Source organism: Oryza brachyantha, chromosome 5 (genome assembly GCF_000231095.2).
Source record: "Oryza brachyantha chromosome 5, ObraRS2, whole genome shotgun sequence".
Taxonomy (NCBI): Eukaryota; Viridiplantae; Streptophyta; class Magnoliopsida; order Poales; family Poaceae; genus Oryza; species Oryza brachyantha.
In genome coordinates this window covers 13,646,939-13,673,247 of record NC_023167.2, presented here as the reverse complement: position 1 = coordinate 13,673,247, position 26,309 = coordinate 13,646,939, and the positions used below count along the sequence as shown (strand labels likewise).

At 39.0% G+C, this 26,309-nt stretch overlaps 2 protein-coding genes across 2 annotated transcripts; one reads left to right on the top strand and one right to left on the bottom strand.

Moving 5' to 3' along the window:
• Nucleotides 1–310: 310 nt before the first annotated feature.
• Nucleotides 311–985, bottom strand: LOC102700715 (non-specific lipid transfer protein GPI-anchored 5-like). Its single transcript, XM_006655282.2, has 2 exons — nt 658–985; nt 311–561 (listed from the first exon to the last, which is right to left on the bottom strand). Exons 1-2 carry the CDS (start codon nt 983–985, stop codon nt 311–313), a joined length of 579 nt encoding a protein of 192 aa, XP_006655345.2.
• An 8,202-nt stretch (nt 986–9,187) lies between these two features.
• On the top strand, nt 9,188–13,223 carry LOC102700436 (dnaJ homolog subfamily B member 13-like). The gene is made up of 3 exons (XM_040524589.1): nt 9,188–9,632; nt 9,739–10,160; nt 12,408–13,223. The coding sequence occupies exons 1-3, from the start codon at nt 9,456–9,458 to the stop codon at nt 12,856–12,858; spliced, it is 1,050 nt and encodes a 349-aa protein (XP_040380523.1). The 5' UTR covers nt 9,188–9,455; the 3' UTR covers nt 12,859–13,223.
• The last annotated feature ends 13,086 nt before the right edge of the window (nt 13,224–26,309 follow it).

Genomic DNA, 26,309 nt, shown 5'->3' with positions numbered 1-26,309 from the left:
CCTCGTGCTGCTGGTGCTGTGGTGCGCGTCAGTCTGCTTATTCAACCCTCTGCCCATGCGTAGACCGTCACCTTTACCAACACCATCAATGGCAAAGAGGCCGATTCATTGACTGTTCGGGAGAATAGATCCAATACATATAAGCTAAAAGAACATGCATGCACAGAATGAACAAATAGAACAAACAAATCAAATGCGTGCACGGAATGGACAAATCGCTGCCATGGCAGCAACAACATGAAGCAATGGAAGAACAATCTCTCAAATTCCTAAATCCCTAAAAGCACGCGTGCGGCGTGCGTTCCCACATCTAGCTGACCGAAATCCTCAAACACATGCACTGAACAAGATCGACGGTGATGAGGTTGTCGTCATCGGACCGAAGCGAGATAGATAACACGGCGGAGACGGCATAGAAAGTTGCGACGACGAGGCCGGCCAGGAGACCAGTGGGTGAGACGAGGAGCGGCGCGACACCGGATCCCACGGGCGTCGCCAGCGTCGCCTTGGAGCCTGTCCCGGCCGGGGTTGGCGTCTGTCCCGCCGGAGGAGCGGCACCACCTGCACGCGACGGCGAGGGCGTTCGTCAGCTCAGCTCGCTGCCGGAGAATCGGTTGGGAAGCAAGAAAATAGATGGCAGTCGATGAGGCTACTTACTCTTGCAATTGCTGACCGGCGGCGTCTGGACCTTGCACGCGTCGGGGAGGCCGAGCGCGCGGGTGCGGTTGATACTGAGCCCGAGCGCCGCCGAGTCGGCGTTGAGCGCAACACAGAGACACTCCAGCTGCGCCTTCACCACATCGCGCAGCTTCGAGCAGCACGACGCCGACGGCGTCGTCTCGTTCCCCGTCAGGTAGTTGAGGCACGACGACGCCAGTGGAGAGAGACAGGTGAGGATAGTGAGATTAGAGGAAGAAGATGAATTTGACGGGTGGGTCCCACGTGCAGACGGTGAAGAAGATGGAAAATGTGACGACAATGGCATGGTTTTAATTTTGTAAAATTTAAGTGCATGGTTACAAATAGACGAATTATAATGACATTTTTCTGAATACACATGGTTACGATGGCAGGAATCAAATTAACCCTTGTAAAATAATCTGTTTTTGATCATTACTCCGTACATTTTTGAGAGTAGTCCCTCGTTTTGAGGGCTGGACCCTCTATGTGGCGGCACGTTCATCTACGAGCCCAGTTGGTAAGATTTTGGTGAGCTGGATAAGAGGATATTCTCTCAGATTCGAAATGAGACGGTTCGTAAAAGATGATTGGACAGCTATGACCCACTTTTATCTATGATGCACCCATAACTTATCCTGATCTAATTTTTGGTGAAATGACGTACATAATTCTATTTTTTATTCGTCTATTATTATTTCAAATGGCACGAGCAATTTATTTATTATTTGGAACTTTAAATTATATAGTCTTTATTTATGTTTTAATATCACTAGGTTATTTGTATTGATATAATTTTTGGTGAAATGACATACACGATTCTATTATTATTTCATAATACTATTTAATGTCACGAGAAATTTAAATATTACTTGTATTAGTGTTAATACAATTATGTTGAGTTGTTTTTTTAATATGAACTGAAGTTATTGTTTATTGAAGCTATTATTTTGGCGTTCTCACCAACACAATAAAAGGAGGGAACCATATCGGTATTTCATCTCACTTCTATCCCTCCATCTGAACATGTCACATTATTACTCTATCACATCGATTTCTCCATCCAAACAAAAAGCGGAGGTCAACATATCCTTTCAACCAAACAAGAAAATAAAAATAGAGACAACACGTTCCATGATCCTTGGTTGGCTCTAACACATCCTACTTAGTTCATAAATCAAACACATCCTTAGAGGGTTGTCAAATTACTGGCCATAACTTTGTCGGTGTTAATCTAAAACACGAGACTATGATATATGGGGTCATACAAAGAAAAAAAATGTGGCTAGGTATAATTATAGCATGAACCAATTATGTGCCTAAAAATTATGGTTGTTAAGGCATTGATGTGGCAAGTTAAGACATCCAACCATCATACCCCTTTAAAGTTTTGAAAAAAATAGCCAGTGAGAAGTTGTCCATTCAATCTAGAAAAGTTGGACTTCTAACTCATGAATTCTATAACTACATAGTCTGAGAATTTAGGTGGGAATCTTGATTGTTTGAGGAGTTGGAGATACTTAAAAAAGTTGTAGCTATTATAAACTCTGTAAGCAAGTATAAAGCTACTCTCTAAAATTATTATGGAAAGCACAATAAAATGGATTTCACCAGAAAACCCTAGCACCTAACATGTTTAGAAAATATGTTCTGAGTACTTTCAGCATCGTCGACTTGGCGAGTTGGCCACTGCGTCGCCATCCTCAAACCTTTTACCAATTCGACGACCTTCGTACGAACATCATATTAAGTGGCATGCCGTATTCTTGGATCGCTAATGCCTTTCTGACATATTGAGATCCCGTATGGTCCCAATTATGATTGTGTGTTAGGGATTGCACTTAATCTCAGCTATCCATTTTCTCAACGAAAGGCTAAGATCAGATGATACAGTCCCCATGTTACAGTAAATCTACATTATTTTTGTTGGATAAACTGTATCACATAATATTTGGATCCTTAGATTTACATGAAAGGGTCACAGTGTTTACATGAAAGGGTCACAATATGACTGTATAAGTTACCGTCACACTAAGAACTATCCTGGATCCCGCCCCTCTTCTACTTTTATCTCGCCTCAGTGAGGCGCTCACACCATCTTGTCTGTATTTTGTGTCTAGGCTCTGCAATGCTATCTGTGTTGCTTAACTCAGAACTCCACTTGTGTGTGGACTATTTCGTGCAGATTTGTTGGGGCAGGAGTGGTAGGGGCTGTACCATCTGATTGCATCGAGTTGTGATATGCTCTGTCTGCAGGTTTACAGTATGGTTTCTCTTTCCTTTTAATTGGCTTCTGCATTTCGCCTAACACACACCGGTCGGCAGCAAGAATGTACTGAAACGCTCTTATCGCCTCTCGTTTCATTTTTCATCAGAAAATATAGCAGTGCAACCCCTAAAATAAACTAGGATTGTGGCCCGTACGGACCGTGCGACTAACTTTGTTATAAAATTTATTGTATAATATCAAATATAGTTTCATATTATATGGTAAAATATAAATATTAAAGTGGCAATATAGTTTTAAACTTGGACCTAACTTATATTAAATGTTTATATTTGATGCTCCACGTAAAGAAAAACATTGACTTCTTTTATATTATTAGGTCTAACAATAATACTACAAATCTATACAAAATTTATGGCACAATATCTCTTCTTCCCTTCGTCTTCTTCAATCACATATTTTTCACATATATATTACTTATTTGTGATTATTCATAACATGTTCAAATAACATTATATTTACTTATAAAATAAATTAAATATTTTAGACATATGAGATTAAATTTTTTTAGTTAAATTTTGCACGATATCCTCGTAGGGATCGGACGACAGCAGCTCCGATTAAAAAAACCCTGATTTTTTCCTTTTCTTGTCTGATTCCAAAACATATTATCTTTTCTTTTTTATCTCTTATTTTTCTTCGGCTGCTAGATAAAAAAACCTAATTTTTTTACGGCAGCAACGTCGATTAAAAAAACTGATTTTCCCTTATTCCAAAAAAATATTATCTTTTTTATCTCTTATTTTTCCTTGACGGCTCGATAAAAAAACCTGTTTTTTTCTTTTCCTTGTCTAATCAAAAAAATCATTATCTTTTCTTTTTTCAATTCCAAGAAATCCAAAAATCATGTTCTTTTTTAATTAAAAGATCACGTTCTTTTTTATGCTAAAAAATTCCTTGTCAATCACGTTCTTTCCTCTGCGATCCAAAATAATCAATCCCGTTCTTTCCTTCTTGTCCGATCCAAAAAACATCAACCATGTTATTTCCTTTTTTTATCTTATTTTCCTTCGATTGATGTAGGATTTTTTAACTCATAAGAATAAACGTAGTGGCTCTTTTTTCTATTACTTTATAGTTTATATATATAATAAATTTTACCAGGGTAGGCTGTTTGAGCTACGGCTAATAGGTTGTTAAAAAAGGACGAATTCACCCAAAAGAAATTGTGGGTAAAACTTCTATTACTAGACATTTTCAATTAAAAGAAAAGCTAAGGCTAGAAAATAAACTATAATTGAAAACCCCAAATTAGCTCTAAAATTTATCCATGGATTTCAAATTTTAGCTGCGGTTGATCACCCAACAAGCAAATGATGGATCAATCCAGCTGACTTGTTGGTGAATAAGAATTTAACTTGGACGACTGCTTGATTTTGTTGTGCACGCACAATGATTCCTTTAGAAGTGATTTGTTTATGCTAATTGTCTCGAAGGCTCAAACAATCTCAGAGAGCTCTTTGTTGAAAAAGTTGCTCATCAGGGGTTTCTTTAGGGGGCCAAAATCTTCATTTTTCACCATCTGCCGACACTCAAGATACAAGAACATATGATAGGTCCTAATTCAACGGCTCACAATCAAAGTTTGTGGCTCCAATTAAGATCTTATTCAGAGGTCGTATCTTGAGGTTACATCAGGTCGTTTCCCTGATGTTAACAAGTAACAAAGACACCTAGAATATTAAAAACAAGTGCACCTGGGAAAACCAAAGACCAATTCAAGAAACTGAGAAAAAAAAATGTCCAGGGCCACTCCGCTCCCTCCATTCAATTAATTAATTACCTGGGAATTGATAGTGCTATGATTTTGACTGCAGGAGCGTGCCAAACTGTCATCACATTCCCCTCATCTGTATTAGTTTTCGGAATGATGTAATCCGGCATCTAATCCGGTTCTTGCTGGCCTGCATCATTGTCCAGTGACAATAATTAAATTGACATTTACTATTATTTCCTCGATTAGGAGTACACATCAAGGACAAAATGGAAGACATCACTGAAATTAGGGAATCCTAATCTCACACACATAGGAAAAGAGAGCCAAGCATAGCCATCCCCGGCCTGATGAACAAACAAGCAAGACTGCAACAGCGTTAAATTTCATCAGCTAATAAATAAAAGAGAAAAAAAGTTGATTTCTGTGTTTCTTGAGTCTAAAGACTATCGTAAGAGTCCATTCCCGTTTCGCTCAGTGATGTGTAAATCAAGTTATCAACTGCCAATTGGAGTAGCTTTCTTCTACTTTTCGATACGTGTCGATCTGTGTCACGCCCAAAAATTTCTCACACGGATTTCTGAATTTAATTATATATTAAATTAGGTTTTTTCTAAGTTAATTAAGCCAATTATTATTTATAAATTAGACTTAGGATTAAACTCCGGATGTGACAATCTACGGCCATATTTCCATATGTTGGTTGTACACATTGGCTCCAGGAGGATAAGCTCGACGTGTAAGCTGACAACACCTCATGGCATCTGGATCAAGAAAATTAAAACTTATATAACTCAATCGTGGTTACATGATTCCAACTTGGCATTCTTGTCAGCCTAAAGTGACCCCCTACCTACAAGCAGCGGCATTTCTCGGCCCTTCTCTTTAATTGTCATTATCATGTTGCTCTCTATGACCCCCAACATCTAAAAAATTCCAATTTTTTCAGACATAAAACAAGACTCCAAGTCCAGAACTGTAGGGTGCATTCTTTTATAATTGGCATCATCTTGCTGCCCTATTTGAAACCAATTCTTTTTTGCAACTGTATTTAGATGGAGAACAGTTGATGGAAATGGACCAGCAAAAGCTAAGCTGACAAGGATCAGAAATTCAGAATTGCTCCCAATTATCACTTCAGGAGTTCAGGTGGGTGTTTATTTTCTTCCCCTGTTACATCTCCACTTTCGATGTGCACATAGAGATGCTTCGATCATATCATAAATGAACATTGCAAAAGTACAGGAGTTACTGGCAATTCAGTAGGTACAGATGTAGCACAATTTACAGCTTCACTGTTTCAAATACTTAAATGCATGCAAATTTGCACTAGGACAGTGTTGGTTCTTGGACACCAATAACTAATGTAACTGTGCGTAATTTGATGATTTAGATCTAAAACTAAACCGTCTACGAACACAATCAATATAGCTAGCTGTTCTACATGTCAGTACGGATGGAAAGAACAATTCCCAACTGTTTGCCTCATGTACGATTAATTAATATTATTATTTTTACAGCAGATAAGCCATGATCACAAGAACACGGCCCCTAATCAAGTTGGCCACCATGCCTCGCTATCTGCTGCTGAATTCTACTGCAGGGTCTGGATGCACTGCATGAATGCTTTCTGGACATATTCAGCAGCTAAATACCTGAAAGTACATCATTGCAAACGGACAGCATCACAACTGTGCTTCAACGTACGGCCTCGATCAGTACATTCACCATGGTTAGTTAACTTATTGATCACGGACTATTGATATCTTACCATCCAATGGATTCTGTCATGTATCGCACCCTTTCTGTGTTTTCCTGAGGAGTTATTGACAGAATCTGATCTGTCATTGAGAATCTTTTGTTGCATTTAGGTCCAGATTGCTCCAGCATGTAGATTTATGATGCTCTTGTGTAAGAATGGAAGCAGTTAAAAAAGCAGCAGTGCATGCAGGCAGTGTTTTTAGCATGAGTCGCTCTAGGACTTGGATGCTTTTTGTGGTGATCTCCACAATGGCAGAAACACATGAGATGGCCCCTACCTGCCTCTCACAACTCACCTATGATTGGTCTTTCCCACGCAAATATCTCAACCAATTCTTGGTGAGTTGGAGGAACATTTGCTCCCATGCCCCATCCCCAAAAGTTGGCATCATCACATTGAGTGTGCAAATGCTAAACTAAACTACAAATCTCACTCCCACTCTCCTGTTTCTCTCCCTATCCCTTCTTCATGCAGAACAAGAGCTTCACATTTCAGGTAATAAATTTCACAGTGCTGCCCTACCATGTGTTTCCTTCATGAGCATTGGATCAGAAATGAGGAACATGCATATCTAGGATCACCATGTATGGTTGCACTATTTCGGATACTACAAAATGGGTGATATGGTCCTAGATGAGTTCTGGGGATGAGATGTGTGGATGTAGCCGTGTAGGACCATATGTTCCTCGGTTTTTTTATGATTTGATATCCGCATCCATAAGAGGTGAAAAACACCCCCTTTAAAATGAGAAAGGCATTATTGTTACGCTCAATGTAGAACATCAACAAACAAATGATAATCTGATCATGTGCGTAAAATGATACTCCATTTACTTTTAAATAACTGTCAGCGTTGAATACTACTGTTTCATTTTCATCACTCAAAACTCTTAAATGGTTACACTACGTCGACTACAATGAACAAAAGTCTATTCTCTCTGTTTTATATTATAAGACTTTCTGGTCTCGCCTAGATTCATATATGTGCTAATAAATCTAGACACATATATAAAACATACACATTAATATAAAGATGAATTTTACAAATCCAGAAAGTCTTATAATATGGAACAGAGGGAGTAACACTTATGTTAAAGATGCACGATACTTTGATAATGAGGCATTTTTAAAAGTGCTTCAATCTTTTTGCAACAAAAAGGACAAATGGTCATGCTTAAAGATGAATATTTTTGCTGATAGTTATTTAACAACAAAGATAATGTATTTGTTTTCTAAGAACAATCTTAGCTAATAGTTTTGGCATCACTATGGCTGTGTCCCCCCCCCCCCCCCCCCAGATTTTTCTCAGTTTTTCTATCGGCTTTTGTACGTGCATTTCATGAATTACAAAATAGTGTATGTTTTGAAAAAAAAAATACAGAAGTCCATTATCTATCTTTTCTAAAATAGACTTTTAACTTTATAGTAGTTAACTCCATCATTTATACCACAAATAGTTCACAAAAATTTAAAAAAGAATATTTCATCTTCCATCCTCAAGCTATCTCAAACACAACCAAAATTCAAAGATAAAAAGTTGAATTGATCTTTGGATCTAAACCCTGATAGATGGAGTTCTAGATTTTAACCTCAGTCCGTTCAGAAAATTTTAATACATGAAGCCTAGGGGTTCTTAGGAAGCCAGTTTAGAATTTCTTTTTAACTAGAATTATCTATTTTTACTATATATGCGCCATCTCAATCCAAATTTAGACACTCTTGGTAGCCTAAACCTGGTTCAAAGCACTAAAAACAAGTGAGTGAAACCTCTTTGTATTTTGTTCTAGCTCCGCACCTGGTTGAAGGGGCTTCGAATTTTAAACTTCATCACAATTTTTACAACCAATATATATACGAGACCTTTTACAGTACATGTATTCCTAAAATGATATAGATATGATGACACATAGCGAAAGGTACGTCATGAAAGGTATTAGTGGTACAAAGATACTAAGGACTAAAAGATAATTTATCACAGGGACAATTATATCCAATAAAATATGGAGGTATCGGAAGGTACAACGTAAGTGGATTTGAAGTTATGGCAAGATACCGCGTAAGTAGTCTTGGAAAGTATTATGAAAAAAAATTCATTTATGTAGTGGGGGCAAAAATTACGTTCTCTTCTATTCGATTTTCAATCTTCAGCCATTCTGTTTACGTCGGTTTTCAAATTTTGCCTGATTTATGTGGTAAAGATTATATTTGTATGATCTTGTTAAATCTTTTCAGTTAAAACAAAACCCATCCTCTGACAGATCGACACCTCGACACCGTGCGACTGTCTCTAGCTCTAGTGAACATAGGCAGTCCCAGACCCCTTCCTCCGCCGCCTCTCCCTTTGGGCCAACCTTCGCCGGCGCCCCTACCTCTGGCCACGTGTCCACCGTCGGCCCTCGATCTCCACCTCCCAACTTTCTCGTAATAGATCGAATAACACGTGAACCCTACGTACAAACAAAATGTATCTAGAAACAAAACAACTCAATAGGCTACAAGTTAATTCATTCAGTACCTCCTCATACCTTTTCATGTGTATGAAATGCATATTTGTCATTCTAATACCATCATATTTACATCTATGCCGCATATTACAATATTTTCTTTTCATATCTTGTCACTCGTAGATCAACGACTCATATCATACCTCGCAAACATGGTAAAATCACCAACCAAACAAACATGTCGATGTGTGTCTCCCTCGTGGCGCCTTGGCCTACATGTACTGCCCACTGAACCTCCACTTCACACCAACCATCCCCACCCATTCGCATCTCCTCTGCTTCTCTCCTCCTCCAAACCATCCCTACAAAGGAGCCACGCGACGCATAGCTCGCCCCGTTTCTGCTCTTGCACGCCTATTATAGCGCTGACATGTAGTGGTGTCGTCGCGCGCGAGCTGCGAACCCTCCTGAATTCTCTCTCTCTCTCTCTCGCGCGCGCGCTCGCGCTGCTCCTCCCGTTTCCTGGACCGCGTCGTCGTCGTCGCGACAAGCTCGTAACGGTGTCCGGTAATGGGGAACCCGCCGGAGCTGTACTACGAGATCCTCAACATCTCCAGGGACACGCCGCCCAAGGAAATCAGGGCGGCGTACAAGACGCTGGTGCGGCAATGGCACCCCGACAAGCACCCGCCGTCGTCCAAGAACGAGGCCGAGGCCCGCTTCAAGGCCATCACCGAGGCCTACGAGGTGATCCCGATCGTTATTCCTTCTTGTTCTCTCTCCCTCTCTCTCTCTGCATGGTCTGCCTCCACGCGACGGCGATGCGACGGTGGCTGTTTTGTGCTTTCCGCAGGCGCTCCTGGACCAGCAGGAGAACAGGGCGGTGTTCGGGGCGCGGAGCAACGTCGCCGACGGGAAGAGAGACAAGACGGCCGAGAGGGCGGCCGCTGCTGCCGATGCCGGCGGCGGCGGCGGCGCCGCCACCACCACCACCACCACCGGCGGGCGTGCGGCGGCAATGCCGCGGGCACATAGCGAGAAGAAGGCCTCACCGGCGCCCTGCACACCGGTGAGGGAGTTCAAGAAGCCGGTGTACAGCTCCACGGACCTCGGCGGGGGCGGCGGCTGCGGGCGGCGCGCCTTCGCCGAGTTCTCGAGCTACGTGGTGCGCAAGGCGCCGGCGCTGGAACGCAAGGTGGAGTGCACCCTCGAGGAGCTCTGCACCGGGTGCAAGAAGGAGGTGAAGTACACCCGCGACGTCGTCACCAAGACCGGGTAAGTGAGCTGTCGCTGTGCCTACCTAGCTTGGAAGAGGAATGGCAGCCGAGCTGCATAGCTCATATATGTGCAGTCTTAACTCATTTGCGACAGCATCATTGCTTGTTCCGCTAATCACTAGAAATCCATAATTCATAGCTTGACATTAACAGATTATTTTTTCTATAAAATAGCGAACAAAATTACTAGGATAACTCTTATTACTACATTGTAATGATTGTACATTTGTACTCCATCATGCATGCCTCTGCATTTACAAATGAAATTTCATTTTAGTGGTCTGGCAATGCTAGTGATACTTCACAAAAAATGTTATTGGCTATGTTCAGATACAGGAGGACTATTTTTTAAAAAATAAAATAAATAAGATTTCATAGTACAATTTAGTGAATATATGATCAAGATAAATTATTCTTTGAAACTTCAAGCTAGGTGCCCTTTCATAAAAAGAAAAGGGAAAAAAGAACTTCAGGCTACAGACTAGGCAAACAGAACTGTTACTGTGACACCAAATGAACTTTAATTAGGCCAACTATGTGGTGTACTTTTAGGAAAGTAAGCTGTCAATAATCCAACCCCTCATTAAGTGAGACACTGTTTTAACATTGGTAGTACAGCAATCTTTCAGGTGGGTTTTTTTTTCCCAGCCAATCACAGGCTGCATTAATCACTAGAATATTTCAGCTTTCCTTTAGAGTAGACATGAAATCTTCACTCATGCGTCCTTTGCTGTCTGCATCCTCTCCCATCCCTGTACACACATATGTTCTAACCTAGCATTGCAGCTGCACCATTATTGCAAGAAAAGATTACCCCAGACCTAACACTATCAGCAATGCAATTGGAGAGAAAGAAAATTCCTTAGCAGGTAGCAGGGATTAGGCCTTATCTTTGAGTAGACAATTCTTAGGGCTCATGTTTGTTGGGGGATGAAATGCCTCTTGTTTTGGAGGATTATCACCTATCAAAAAGTGGTCCTTGCAGTTGTGGCATTAGGTGGTGTGTTATGTGTGCTGCCTGCATGTGAGGGTGCTGGCGCAGCAGGGGATTAGAGACAGTGACTCTGCACTTCCTTGGTTGTACCACTGATTGGACTGACGGCTTACCGATAATTAGGCTCGCGTATTTACACCACTGATCACTGATCATGCAACTACTGTACTACGAGGCAGTTTTTTAGCACACGAGTACAGGTACACTTGTTGCTTGTATGTCATCTAAATAGTCATCAAAAAATATGATAAAATTTGAGAAGATAGTTTAATATGAGTTATTTCACTCTACCAACATGCAAGTTTAAATTCAATTTTTACAAGTTGTAGCAAAAATAACAAAAACAATTATGAATATGTGTATACTTAGTTTTAGTTTTGTTTGTTTTTTCTACAACTTGTAGAAGTTGAATTTAATCTTGCATGTTTATGGAGTGATATAACTCATATTAATCTATATTGTCAAATTTTTTCATATTTTTTATGACTATTTAGATTGCATGCAAGCATACGGGTGTATATACACCTGCGTGCTAAAAACTGTTTCCCTGTACTACTGGCAATAGGCTTGATATATTTTACTGATTTTTTCCCTAGTTTTTTTTTATGAGTATGTTGCTCTCAGATGGAGATCATCGTCATCCTAATCTGATTCATTTTTAAAGTGTTTGATTTATTGTTAGTTATATGCATAGGGAGTGATGGTTTGGTTTATTTAGAAAAATTCCAAACAATATATTTACAAATAAAAATAGTATGTGAATAAAACTTTTATATATGTGTTCTTGGCGATTTAGAAGTCAATGTAAAAAATAAATTAGAATGGAAAAAACACAAAATTTACTCTCAATTTAAGATTTAAAATTTAATTATACGCATAAACATAAGAGAAAAGACGAGGTTGATCAAGTTTGCAGAGGCCAGCAATGTAATCAATATATATTCACTCTAGTCATAAATAGTTTGACATTTGAAACAAAATTTAGTTAAACTTTTACAACTTTTGATCATCAGTACATTCTGAAATGCTTACTTTTGAAACAAATAAAAAAATAAAATTGTATGAGTAGTTTTGCCTTAAAAAGTATTACCATGATACCACAAACTTATCAGATCCCATAAAGTTATTGTCATATAAGTTTAATATCGTAAGTTTATCATAAACATCAAATATTTATTATCAGATAGAGCATATCATCTTTTTTTATCTTAAAAAAAATTGGCATCCGACGTATGCAAATATGTGCGCTAGGCTGATTTCCAAGAAGGAGGAGACGAAGACGATCAGGGTGAGGCCCGGGTGGAAGAAGGGGATGAAGGTGACGTTCGAGGGCATGGGCGACGAGCGGCCGGGCTGCCTGCCGGGCGACGCCGTGTTCACCATCTCCGAGAGGAAGCACAAGGTGTTCAAGAGGAAAGGCAACGACCTGGTGCTCAAGGCCGAGGTGCCGCTGGCGAGCGCGCTCACCGGCTGGTCCTTCTCCTTCCGCCTCATCGGCGGCGAGAAGATGAGCTACTCCTTCCGCGACGAGGTCATCTTCCCGGGCTACGAGAAGGTCGTCGCGGGTGAGGGCATGCCCGTCGCCGGCGGCGAGAGGGGCGCGCGCGGCGACCTCCGGGTCAAGTTCGACGTCGTCTTCCCCAAGAACCTCACCGACGAGCAGCGCGCCGGCCTCGCCAGCATCCTCAGGGCCTGTCCCTGAAAATCGCACGTACATTTCCAACGCTTTTTGGTGTAGAAAATTTTGGTTGCATTTTGGTGTTGATACACTCGCTCGCGAGGTCGGATCGATCGACCAGAAGATGGAGAGTACATAAAGATCGGTCGCTGTTGCTGTACATAGAAGGGGTTTTTTTTTTTTGAGCTTTGAGTACGAGACTTGAGCGACCGTTTTGACTCATACGTATATAAATACGGGATGGATGATTGCTGCCAGGAACAAGCTCTTCGCGCAATTATGTGTACGTTTTTGGCGCCTTGCTTTCTTTCACATCGCTTCATTCATTTCGTTTCGTTTTGATGCGGAGCTGCACAGCAGCAACCTGCGGTCGTGCCAAAAAAGATGTTCTCTCCGTTTAGTTTCTAAGATGTTTTTATATGTATTTCTAAATCAATATATATGATTTATATGTATATTTAGATTTATTATTATCCATATAAATATAAATAAAACTGTTGAATAATAAGATGTATAGGCGTGACATATAAACTGTATATCTCATTACAATACTTTAAAGCTCTGGGAATCGCCTGTGCAACACTAATTTTGGCATGTCGGCACATGCTGACGCGTCACCTCCGTGCTTGGATTTCACAAGCATTCACTGATTCACATAGCCATGTCTACCTTGGAGACAAAGTTTGCATAGAAGTCTCTGTTTTCATTCATAATTTGTTACAGGTCCTCAGATATACACATCTGTCTTAATTTCTATTGTAAACGATTGATCTATTAAAAAGACAAAATAAAGGTTTTTTTCAAAAAAAAAAGACGTGTGTGGCCCAATCTGACAGCACGACATGTTCCCGCACAAGTCACAACGCACGCCTTGCCCTCTAGTAGATGTATAAAAACATTTGGTTATTTGAGAGAATGCAAAAATGAGGCAGGAGACACGTCATTTCAACCGAAATGGGCAGTGTGCAGCGACCCGGGGTGGGTGAATCTCTGGATGTTTTACGAAAAAAGCAAACCAATATATTTGTAAATAAAAAAATTATGAATAAAAATTTTATATACGTATTCTTAGCGATAATAAAAGTAAGGACTAAAAAATTAAATTAGTTAAAAAATGCCCAAAATATCTCTCTAAATTTAAGTTAAAATTTCAATTTTTGGCTTATAAATACTCCCTTCGTCTCAAATAAGTTCATTTTTTAGTTTTTATATAATATGTGACTCTTCGTCTTATTTGAATTTTTTTAGATTTATAATTTTATTGTTATTTAATGATAAAACATGAATAATAATTTACGTGTGATTATTTTTTTAAGTTTTTTTAATAAAATATTTAAATAAAACGAATGGTCAGATATAGGAACCGAAATTTTTATAGGACGGAGTAATCGATTTCGGGTAACTGGAGCTGTACGTGATTCGGGCCTCATACCATCCCGTCTGGTCGGATCGGAGCTTCGAAACTCGAAAACGGTTTTCAGCATACGGGTGTATATATACTCGTGTGCTTATATGTAATCTAAATAGTCATTAAAAACTATAAAAAAAATTTGATAAGATAGATTAATATGAGTTATATCACTCCATAACCATACAAGTTTAAATTCAAGTTCTACAAGTTATAGAAAAAATAAACAAAACTGAAACTAATTATATGCATATTCATAATTGTTTTTGTTATTTTTGCTACAACTTATAGAAATTGAATTTAAACTTGCATGTTGGTGAAGTGATATAACTCATATTAAACTATCTTTTTAAATTTTTTCATATTTTTTATAATTATTTAGATAACATGCAAGCAACAGATATACCTTATCTGTTTGCTAAAAATCTGCCTCCCTTTGAACCTGCCTTCAACCACAAGACAAATAGTACGTGGAGCCAATGCGCACGTCGTATGTTCGCCATGGACGGGCTGGAGCGAGCTAACAGCAGGGGTGGAGTACGTACATCTAGATGTAGCCGTTCCGTTGAACCATCGGCACCGTGCCGTGCGTGCTGATGGATCCATGCCGTGCCATGGAAACGGCTACGGCTAGAGGAGAGGAGAGGCGTCGTCGGCAAACTCGGCGCCCGGTGCGCGCGGCAACCACCGGTGTGACTGAGAGATAGGTTGAATCGTTTCGCGATTGCAACTGTTTATAAGCTAAAATTTAAATTTTAGAATTTAATTTTGAACTTGGTTTTCTGTTTTTTTCACCATGATTTGTTTTACACATTTCGCTTTTGAGTCGTTATGGACACGTGTATAAAAGTTTTACATGCAAATTATTTTTTATTTGCAAAAAACATGTTTTTGCTTATTTCTCCAAAAAAGTGAAACGAAGTCATGTGACCATCCCTACCACGGATACAACCATTGCTTCCATCATGGATAAACAAGATGATATCAAGATCAAGTCCTTCGAGTGCTAGAATCCGATTCGGCCACCAGATACAGCGCTGAATTTAAACGGCCGGCAAATCTTCATACAAGTTCCTTTTTCGGCCCATGAGTACTTGATGGAAAGGTTTCAGAGTCCTATTTCCAACGAATCCAGCCTCATCGTCAAATTTCATCTAAGTCATCCGCAAATGAAGAAATATAGTGTTGCATCACTGTCATGGGCCTTTGGGCTTGTAACTTTGTTTGGGATCCCGGCTCAAGAGGGGCTTAAGTGGAGTGCGCCCCAATCTGGTGTAGCACAACCCTAGGGCACCCTTGATCATCCTTCCACCCCTATAAATAGCTAGGTATCCCTTCAGGGTTTCTAGGGTTTTGTTACATTAAAGTTTAGCCTTTGCTACTTGCTTGTATACGTGTGTTAGTGCAACCACTCGGATACTTGTTCTTCGGAACCCCAACTTATCTTTTGTATTCAATTCCTATTTACAATATCATATTGCTTTTATCTTGTTCTTGCTTGTTTCTTGGATTTGCTTGCAGGAATAAGGTTAACTTGCACGGGCAAGATCAACAACCTAAGGAGAGGTGTATCGATTGCTAAGAAGCAACACAACGTCTTGTACAGTTGTAGTCGGATCATCAACGTTTCTCCCAAATCATAGTTATCCTAACTCACCGAAAGATCGAGCCACCCTCGTGCACATCAAGTGGTATCAGAGTTTTCGTTGCTCGGTGAATTTTTATCTACCCATAAACAAGAAAATAGCCAAAAAAAATAGTAGATTAGATTAGATTAGTTCATCCAGAAAAATAGTAGATTAGATTAGATTAGTTCATCCTTTACCTAGCCATCTTTGTGCCTTGCATTGTTCTTTTCAGTTTTTGCATTGTTGAGTTTTGCGTTGCATCGTCAAGTCGTGTGGCTGGTTTTAGGGTTAGTACGTCTAGAGTTTCGAGTTCTGTTCACGTCTAGTACCACCTTTGTTGTCCACCGTCGTGTCTTTGTTTTCGTCGGAACCTACGAAAACAGAATCGGCTCGTCGCCGCGGTTCTATTTTTGTGGTTTCGAGAATTTTTCATTGGTTTTTGGGAGTTGTGTCGTTTGCATCTAGCGTTTTCTTTGTGCCATTACCGTGCTCAAAGGTTGCACGTGAGAAGGGAAAGGACGGGATAACAGATCATAGATTAGTTTGTTTCCTTCTGACTAGAGTCTAGATTGGTTTATTTCCTTACTTGGTCCACAAGAAAGGAAGGTTTTAGATTAGTTAGATTTTTTTCCTTCATTTGTTAATGGTTCTGATCTCCCTGCAAAACTTTAGTAACAGGAGACACAAAAGATTTCTCCTCGCATATTTGCACACCATCATTGCACAAGGATACAGGGGATTCAAAAACTTGAGTTAATTCACAGTGTTCATGCTTCCTCTCATTCGATATGATCTGACTCTCATTGCTACAAGCAAGCATGAATAAGTGTTCAATATGATAGTCCGCTCCCTCCTGCTCAGCCGAAGTCCCCTCGCCCTCTGCACCGTACACATCCCTTTCACGAACTCCCTCCTACTACTTTTGAGTCGTGTCAAATAAATTTGGAAAACTTTTTTTGTTTGTTGTTGGAATTGAGATCAGATTGCAAAAACGAAATCGTCGTGTCATCGGGATTCCATTTTTTTATAGATCAAATTTTTGGATGATAATTTTACATTTAGGTCCTTGTAATTTTTGATATTTACTTTTGAGTCCTGGTAACTTTGCATTTTGGTCCTTGGTTAGTTTGGTGAAAAATATTCAAAAAAATTTATTACAAAATAAGAAAAGGTAGAAAGGTGCAAAAAAAAGAGAAAAGCCGCACAAAAAAAAGAGAAAAAAAGGAAAAAAACACCATATTGTATCTTTGGGTTTGTTTTCATATATCAGAGTGATACTTGAGTTGTGTTGTGTTATCTTGTGGTATCGTTTGTGTCTAGGCTCGCGTCTCTAGTATGTTCTAGCCTAGGACCTGCACGGTACTTGACTTTGAACCATCATTCAAACTTTGCATTATCTGATTTGAGCATTTGTTATCCCTTTGCTACATATTTAAGTCTACCCATAGCTCCACAGATTTGATTACAGTCGTACAACAAGTGTTTGCCAAGTCATCGATAAATCCAACCTCCATTGGGGTGCTTGGTTGAGTCGGTGTATGTCATCATTCCGCTTGCATTGGTAAGATCTTGTAAGAGCTTGGCTAAAAGCTTGAGTGTGTGTGATATTTAAGCTTCCACTACCTAGTAGCTACTAGGAACGTGTATATTTTTGTGTATGTTTCTTGTTTTCTACTAACAATCAAAGGGATATGCAAGACTGTTGCAGATGACATTGCTCGACATCGACATCTTCGTCGAGACACGAGGAGTGATCATGATGCATATAAGGTATATGATTATAATCTTGCAACAGTAGAGTCTCTTTTGCCAACTTTTGATGGAAAGTATAATTCTGTTGCATATATTGATTGGGAACTAGCAGTAGATAATGAATTGGATAACTATGATTTTTCTAATGCTCAAATGATTAAGGCTGCTAGTAATAAGTTTACCTGTTCTGCATTATTTTGGTGGAGTTATCTGAGTAACAAACCTGAAACTTGGGATGAATGCAAAACCATGATGAGAAAGTGTTTCGTGAGTTCTTATTACAAATGTACATTCGTGAGAAATTTAACAAGGTAACAAAACTGTGCGGGAGTATTTTCATGAGTTTAAAATTTGCATCACTTATAGTGGGTTAACAGAAAGCAATGAGAGCACGATGACTAGATCTTTGAAAGGGCTTAATTCCAATGTTCAAGTTGGGTTTGCTAATGTAACGTATAATCACATAAGCCATTTGTTTATGCTTGCTTGCCATGTTGAGAGAAAACTTTTGGAGAGCCCAATAGAGCAACAAGCTATTCTTATGCCACATGTCACTGACATTTTGCAGGGAGCTCCGAACATTCACCCAAAGGAGGAGAACAATATGATCAAGACGCCATCTCGATCGCTCACGAAGGAAAAAGAGAAGGCTGATGCATCTACGTTATTTGAAGAGAGCATCAAAGGTAACTTAAATGGTGCGGAAATTATTCAAAGTGAGTGTGCTTCTGATGAATTATATTTGTCCACTATCCATGCTAATCTAGAGCAAACTTTGGTGGAAACTACATCCGATTTGCCTTTGTTACAAGTTGATTTGCAATATGTTCCTTGTGATAAAGAAGAGTTGTGCGATAATGCTTCACTTATATCAATGCCACAACTAGTGAATGAACATGTTGTTCCTACTGATAATTCTTATTGTGTTGATTTTATGCATGTTATTCACATTGCTAACGAAGTAGCGGAACGTGAATTGCTATCTTCTTCAAATACATTGTGCTATATTCTATTTGATGATTTTTGTGAGCTCGATAATTTGAAGGAGAAATTGTTTGCTAAGTCTGATTTGCCATGTTCAACTAATGCTATATTTCATATCTTTGGTACCGTAAATTCTTGGTGCACAAAGTTTACATATGTTCAGATTTGGAACCGCATATAGTTGTAAAAGGAAACAATAGGCTAGAGAGTGAAATTAAGACTAATCATGTTATCTCAAGTTTGTCATGTTATGATTTAAAGAAACATGTTAGTTTTGAAGAAGGGGAGCAAGAACATCGCTCAACGTTGCTACCCTACAGCATGGAAAACATATCAAGTGGTTACTTAACTTCTAAAGAAGGGACGCAAGATGAGCTGCAAGATAACCACTTTAACGCAGTTCTTACGTACCTTGTTGTGCATCCTTATTACAAGGTACATTCGTTTCATAGGAGATTAACACTATTTGCTAAAGAACTAATGATATTACATGATAAAAGTTTGTTGTGTTTGCTTTCATGTACACAATTCTATGAAGAAGATCATGCACTTCGCGAAGAGTACCACATGGAAAAACGGAGGACGGTTTTCTGTGAAGAAGGGGAGGATGATGTGACCATGCCTATTACGGATACAACCATTGCTCCCATCATGGATGAACAAGATGATATCAAGATCAAGTCCTTCGAGTGCTGGAATCCGATTCGGCCACCGGATGCAGCGCTGAATTTAAACGGCCGCCAAATCTTCATACAAGCTTCGTTTTCGGCCCATGAGTAATTGATGAAAAGGTTTCAGAGTCCTCTTTCCAACGGATCCAGCCTCATCGTCAAATTCCATCCAAGTCATCCGCAAATGAAGAAATATAGTGTTGCATCACCTGTCATGGGCCTTTGGGCTTATAACTTTGTTTGGGACCCCGGCCCAAGAGGGACCCAAGTGGAGTGCGCCCCAATCTGGTGGAGCACAACCCTAGGGCACCCTTGGTCGTCCTCCACCCCCTATAAATAGCTAGGTACCCCTTCAGGGTTTCTGCGGTTTTGTTAGATTAAAGTTTAGCCTTTGCTACTTGCTTGTACACGTGTGTGTTGGCGCAACCACTCGGATACTTGTTCTTCGGAACCCCAACTTATCTTTTGTATTCAATTCCTATTTGTAATATTAGATTATTTTTATCTTGTTCTTACTTGTTTCTTCGATTTGCTTGCAGGAATAAGGTTGACTTGCACGGGCAAGATCAACAACCCAAGAAGAGGTATATCGATCGCTAAGGCGCAACACAACGTCTTGTACAGTTGTAGTCGGATCATCAACGTTTCTCCTAAATCATAGTTATCCTAACTCACCGAAATATCGGGTCACCCTCGTGCACATCACAATGGGAGCCGCATATCATAGTCTGGCTGCTGCGTCGCATGCATGTGCTGCCTGCTGCTGCGGTTGCACGGAAACATTGCCTGCCTGCGCCAGTGCGGCTTGCTTTGTTGCGCAGGTGATCTACATCCTGACAAGTAGGGATGAAAACGGATCGAATGCGGTCGGAAACTAGCTCTATCATATTCGTTTTCATATTTTCTTTTCGGAATCAAAATCGGAATCGGAAACTCGGATATAAAAACGGAATCGAATATTATCGAATACAAATACGGAGTAAATACGGATCGAAACGAATACGGTCACAAATATTAATTGGAACTAAGTTTCACATATCATTGAAGAAATATAACTTGTTATTTTTAATATAAGTATATAACTTATCAATTTTTTAAATATAAGTGATTACTAATACCATAAAAAGAAATGTTCGTGGCGGTTGTGTGGTCGTGAACGCCTAGACTACTTTAAGTCAGTTAGTCAGAACCAGCTAAGGTTAACACTAGTTTGGCCGTTGGGATGGACTTCTTTAAGTCGAGCTGATTTGATTGAATGGTTAATGCATAGGTCCGGATATCCGAAAAAAATCCGGATAGTATCCGACAGATATCCGAATCCGACGGATATCACCCGTACCGTATTCGTTTACATATCCGAAGAAAAATATCTGAATTCGATTCCGAATCCAAAAATTTCTAAAACTATCCGACCGAAGCTATCCGAATCCGAAAAACGATCCGGTCGGTCGGAAATTATCCGAATCACTTTCATCCCTACTGACAAGTACTAGTGTTCATCGATCGGTGTTTCTCATCCAGGGGTGAGACTCAGACTCCAGTTGCAACGTCACGGTTTTCTGGTGGGTTTAGTTTGCTGGCTTTGATCCTATAGGTGAATTGAACCGGGTTGTTAATTCAGTACTACTACCGTATCTGGTTGTTAGAAATCAGTAAAGAGGCCGGACAATTGCATCGGCAAAATCAGCTACGACAGAAAGGGGTATAGACAGAATATATATAGTTGCTGCATAATAAACATGTATATATACCCTCGTGGTAAATGTTTTTCTTAGCATTTCGTTTATGGAAAGTAGGGTTGATTGTACTCTCTCTGTTCTAAAATAAACCAATCTTTCACTTTTTACTTACAATGTTTGACTCTTTGTCTTATTTGAAAAAAAATTACGATTAATATTTTTGTTTTTATTAGATGATAAATCATAGTACTCTACTCCTACATGGAAGCGGGGTAGAGATGGATAAGATCAAACATGGGAATAAGAAGCATTTTAAATGCCTATTGATCATTTTGATAGCGTGACTATTTTTTTAATTTTTTAAAAATTCTTCAAATAAAACGGATGGTCAAACGGAACACGCAAACCTAAAGTTTGTCTTATCCTGAGACTGGGGGACTAGGCCCTTGGAAGACTAGTCTGAGGAGTGTCATTTTTGTTTGTACCTTGTTGCTGAAAAAGCAAAGGAGTGCCTTCTACCATGCGCTATAACAACACTTGTATTTCAAAAGTCATTTAGTGAAAAAATAAAGATACAAATAAATTAAAATGCACATTCGCCACGTTTGATTACCCAAATTTTACTTTGGGCTATCCTTAAATGCATCTTTTGGGTAAATTAATTATTGTTATAGTTTGAACCACTACAAACAACTTTTTCAATACACATCAACGGCTTAAAGACATCGACTCCATTACATTTGTAAAATACCCTATATGTGCAGTCAATATATTTGCTGAAAATGAGGTTGTGCATGTCTAGAAAACTTAAGGGTGATCCAAACCGTAATAATGACAATTTATCCAATTCAAAATAAAACATGATAAACTTAAGGATGATTTAAATTAAAATTTACATAATAAAATGTGGCCCAATGTGTAATTAACTCTAACATAAATATGCAACTGGGTTTAATAACGAAGCAACATATAGCCATATAGCCAATAGGTGACTTTGTAATGCTAGAGGATGTCACATCAGCCAAAACCACTCTCAGTACCGTCGAGTGACTTAAAGTTATGCTAGATGAGAGGATGTTTTATACCCGGTTTTACGGTTAGGCAAAGTTGAGGGACCTAAAGTGGATTTTTTTTTCCGCGTTCTCACCGTGGCTGAGAGCGAGTTTGGGCCGATTGAGCCCACTATTCACGATGGCCGCAAGTGGGCCGAGCAAGGACCGGTGGGTTTGGGCGGGCCGGGCCGTCTTCCGTGATAGGCTGATGTGTCGTTAGAAACAGTACAGGACACAACTCTTTCACACGTGGCAACTTCAACGAAGCCTATAATACGTGCTGCCCTCAGGGCTCAAGTTGAGCTCGAAGAAATGAACATTCACTCTTACTAGCATGAACGGCAATTCATGGGCCTTACGAGCATAAATGCCGGTTGTTTTTTTTTACTTCCACCTCCATCTTTTAAGCTTATGTTTATGGTTACAACCTAAAATTTAAATTTTTAATCTAAATTTGAATTAAAATTTAGAGTTTTTTCATCATAGTTTATTTTTCAGTTTTGACTTTTTAGATCACTAAGAAGATGTATAATTTTTATTTATAAATTATTTTTATTTGTAAATATGTGGTTTGGCCAAAGAAGCCAACAATCACCCATTTCACGTTTACAAACCCCTAGTAGGACCATGCATACCCATTGATGGTCCAATGGCGTATCCAGAAATTTTTAGTTTAACTATCCAACCTGCATATTTTTAGAGAGTATTTATACAGCATTCATGCGATTTTTTTTCTTAAGATCATACGAATGTATTAATAGTGTGAGTATAATTTAACTAGCATGTACTTCCTCCGTTTCACAACACAAGACCTTTTTATAGCACAGTTTAAATTCATATGGATGCTAGTAAATCTAGATATATATATATATATAAATTATATATATTCATCAATTGATAAACTTAGATAATGTTAAAAAAATTACAATATAAAACAGAGGTAGGAGTTACAAATACAACTAATATATAAGTCTCATGCAAATAAAAAAATACCCATAGCTTAATGGTAGCTATATTGTAATTACATGCTAGTTATATTTTAATGATATACTAGTTACATTGGAATCACATTATAATTATATATAGTTACATTTGTGTAATTTTAAGAAAAAAAATCACTTATAGCAAAACCTTTTTTTAAAATGTCACAAATACAATATGCAATATATAATGGAAGTATAAATGGATCAAAATGCATCCTGCACATGTTAATAAATATATTTTTCTCTTTTTATTTCTGTTTATATGAGCTATTTTGCTTCTCTCTCTATATGTGTGTGTGTGAGAGAGAGAGAGAGAGCTTAAGCTAGAATTTTTTTTTTGTTGGTTCCAGAACCACCCTCTACATCCGCCGGTGCTATGGTCATGCTAGCATTCCATATGCGCAATATCTTCTCATGGCCTCATGTAACCAAAAAGCACCGACTTGGTCCTCTCATGGCCTCACAAAGACATCTTGCTGTGGTCCTTGGCTTTAACTTGGTTAGCTGTATGTTCTGTTGAGCTGTTCACTCGCTTGTGTGGACTGCGGAGCACAGTTTCGACAGGATGGATTTAGCTAGGTTCAGCTCGTATGCAATAACTGAATGAAGAAAAGGACAGGACAAATTAAAATTTTGATAAGAAAAGGAATCATGAATAATTGGATTTGGATGCTGACATGCCAATTTCCATATCTGTAAAGTTTCACAGATGTAATACTGAAGCACAGTATCGTGGAATCTGGATGCTAAATGCTGCCTAGTGAAAGAAACAGGTGCCATTTCAGCTTTCAGGCAATTGATGTCCGGTTTCATCAGTTGGAAATTAAGTGTATATGCTGATAAGTGATAACCAGACAGAAATAGATAGGAAAGCTCCAGGCTGACTGCTCTGAAGACTCATATCAAGTCAGAGGAGACCAAGGACTTGACCAAAACCTGATGCTGTTTATACATGCCATGAAATCACATGGCAAAATGTGAAGCCAGGCCAAGTGATTTACAATGGAACCGTGCCCGAAAGAGCCCAGCGGCTAGTGGAGGCAGCTGATCCACTGGTGGCCACTTCGGAATATGGCCTAGGCGAACGCAGTTGGTGGAATGCTGACTACAACAATCCCGCTACTATTCCACCAAATCAGAAATTAAGCAGGCAATCGTTCCGTTTGCATATTGACTGCTAGTCTCACGTCCCAAGAGTACTCACTCCATCTCAAAATAATAAAAATCTAATACTGAATTTCTATACCAAGGGATGGATTAGCATGGGATAAGCCTTCAATGCCTCCATTAAAGTCATGAGAGTCTTTACGAAACGAAGATCACTATAAACTTTTATGTCAAAGATCAATGAAAAGGAGTTGAAGCTATATCTAATTTATTTAGATCTCTTTATTAACATCGTTGGCTAGATCCGTGACTAACTCACTGTCTATATATGTTTATAGATATATCTAATTCAGTATTATTATACTTTTCTATTTGGTAGTATTTCAATTCTTCTAGCATCATTCCGACTCATCGCGTTCCTGCTAAGTACGAATTTCTCTCCAATTGAAAAAATGCCCCCAGCAACCACAACTCTGACCGACTGCTTCCTGGGTCCTGTGCATATAGACTGCTTTTCCTAGCTGATGAGTCTACCTTTCCAAGAACGTGTAGCTACTACCCCAGGAAAGGCTACTTCCTACCAGACACACACGGCAACTCGGAAATAGTCTCGCTTAGAAAATGCGTGCAATGCAAAAAGAATGATAGGATAACTCCGACTGAATCCGTCACTTTCCACGTGCCAGAAATCTCGATTGTTTTTTCGCGACCCAACACATGTTTACTCCGTCCTTCAGAACTTGTTTGCACTTTGCAGTAAACCGCACTATTAGCAAATGGAAATCCTGCCACCGTATAATTAAGTCCCCGTTCTAAATTTATATACTCCCACTGTATCCGTTAGGATATTTTTCAAATAGCTAAATAGTGTGTTTCGTAAAAAAAAAAATTGAAGTTACTTTTAAAAAATCAAATGAGTCAAGTTTTCTACTTTTGAGTATTTAGTTTCTCAATTAATTATATGGTAATCATAATTCGTGTTTTTGCGTGGGTAATGGGCTAATTCTATCCTTTGAAAAGAAAGTGCACTAGGTATCGTACCTTTTTCTGTTCATGGGAGATATATTACGAGCAGGAGCACTTTCTCTAAAAAACAAAAGGGAGAAAGAGACTTATATATTGAACATTTAACCAAAAATGGCTTCTAATTTTAGTTGTATTTTAGACTGCTAGGATCATATTAAGATTAATATGTGAACAATAATCTTATCCTAACCCCTTTGTTTTTAGAATAAGTTCATCGAAAGTCACTCAATTTAACATCGAGTTTGTATGAAGTCTCTTGATTCTAAAATCATAACTATATATCCCTAAACTCACACAAACTGTTCAAAAGTCATATAGCATTATCGACTTTATTTTTATCTGGTTTTGTTGAAATGGCAAACATAGGCTCCACATGTCAACATGCAATGACATAACAAGAGAAATAATTCCGTGTATTAACGCCTCAATGGCACACTAACATATATGGCTCACCATCCGCCACATCGATGAAACTGAGAAAAATAGAGTCGATATTATCTTAAAACTTTCTTCGAACAGTTTAAGTTGGTTTAGACATATACATTTCTGATTTTAGGGTTAAATGGTCTCATACAGACTCGACGTTAAGTTGAGGGATCTCCGATGATCTTAATCCTAACCTCTCTTTTTCTCCCCAACAGTCTTCATGTGTTTTTTGACAGAGAGACACTCCGTCCTCCTCATCCCCACGCAGCAGCCCCATAGCCTCGCCGACGCTAGTGAGGCCTGCCTTCCCATCTCTCATCCTCAATTCGGCAATGGTGAGCACGCGAGGGAAACAGTTTTTAACATACGAATAGACATCCACTTATGTACTTGCATGCTATGTATCATAAAAAAATAAAAAAATTTTGATAAGATAGATTAATATAAGTTATATCACTTCATAAATATGCAAATTTAAATTCAACTTTTATAAGCTGTAGCAAAAAAAACAAACAAAACCGAAACTAAGTATACATATATTCATATATTTTTAATTTTTGCTATAACTTGTAGAAGTGGAATTTAAATTTACATGTTTGTGGAACGATATAACTCATATTTATCTATCTTGTCAAATTTTTCATATTTTTTATACCTATTTATATGTTATGCAAGAAACAGATAATATCCACCACTATGCTCAGAAACTGCTTCGACACCTCCCCCGTGCCATGCATCTTCCCTATCACCGGCGACTAC

Coding starts and splice junctions, on each gene's coding strand:
- LOC102700715 (XM_006655282.2), bottom strand. CDS start 985: ATGCCATTGTCGTCACATTTTCCATCTTCTTCACCGTCTGCACGTGGG. Junction 562..657: donor GCCGGTCAGCAATTGCAAGA/GTAAGTAGCCTC, acceptor CGTCGCGTGCAG/GTGGTGCCGCTCCTCCGGCG.
- LOC102700436 (XM_040524589.1), top strand. CDS start 9,456: ATGGGGAACCCGCCGGAGCTGTACTACGAGATCCTCAACATCTCCAGG. Junction 9,633..9,738: donor CCATCACCGAGGCCTACGAG/GTGATCCCGATC, acceptor TGCTTTCCGCAG/GCGCTCCTGGACCAGCAGGA. Junction 10,161..12,407: donor GACGTCGTCACCAAGACCGG/GTAAGTGAGCTG, acceptor TATGTGCGCTAG/GCTGATTTCCAAGAAGGAGG.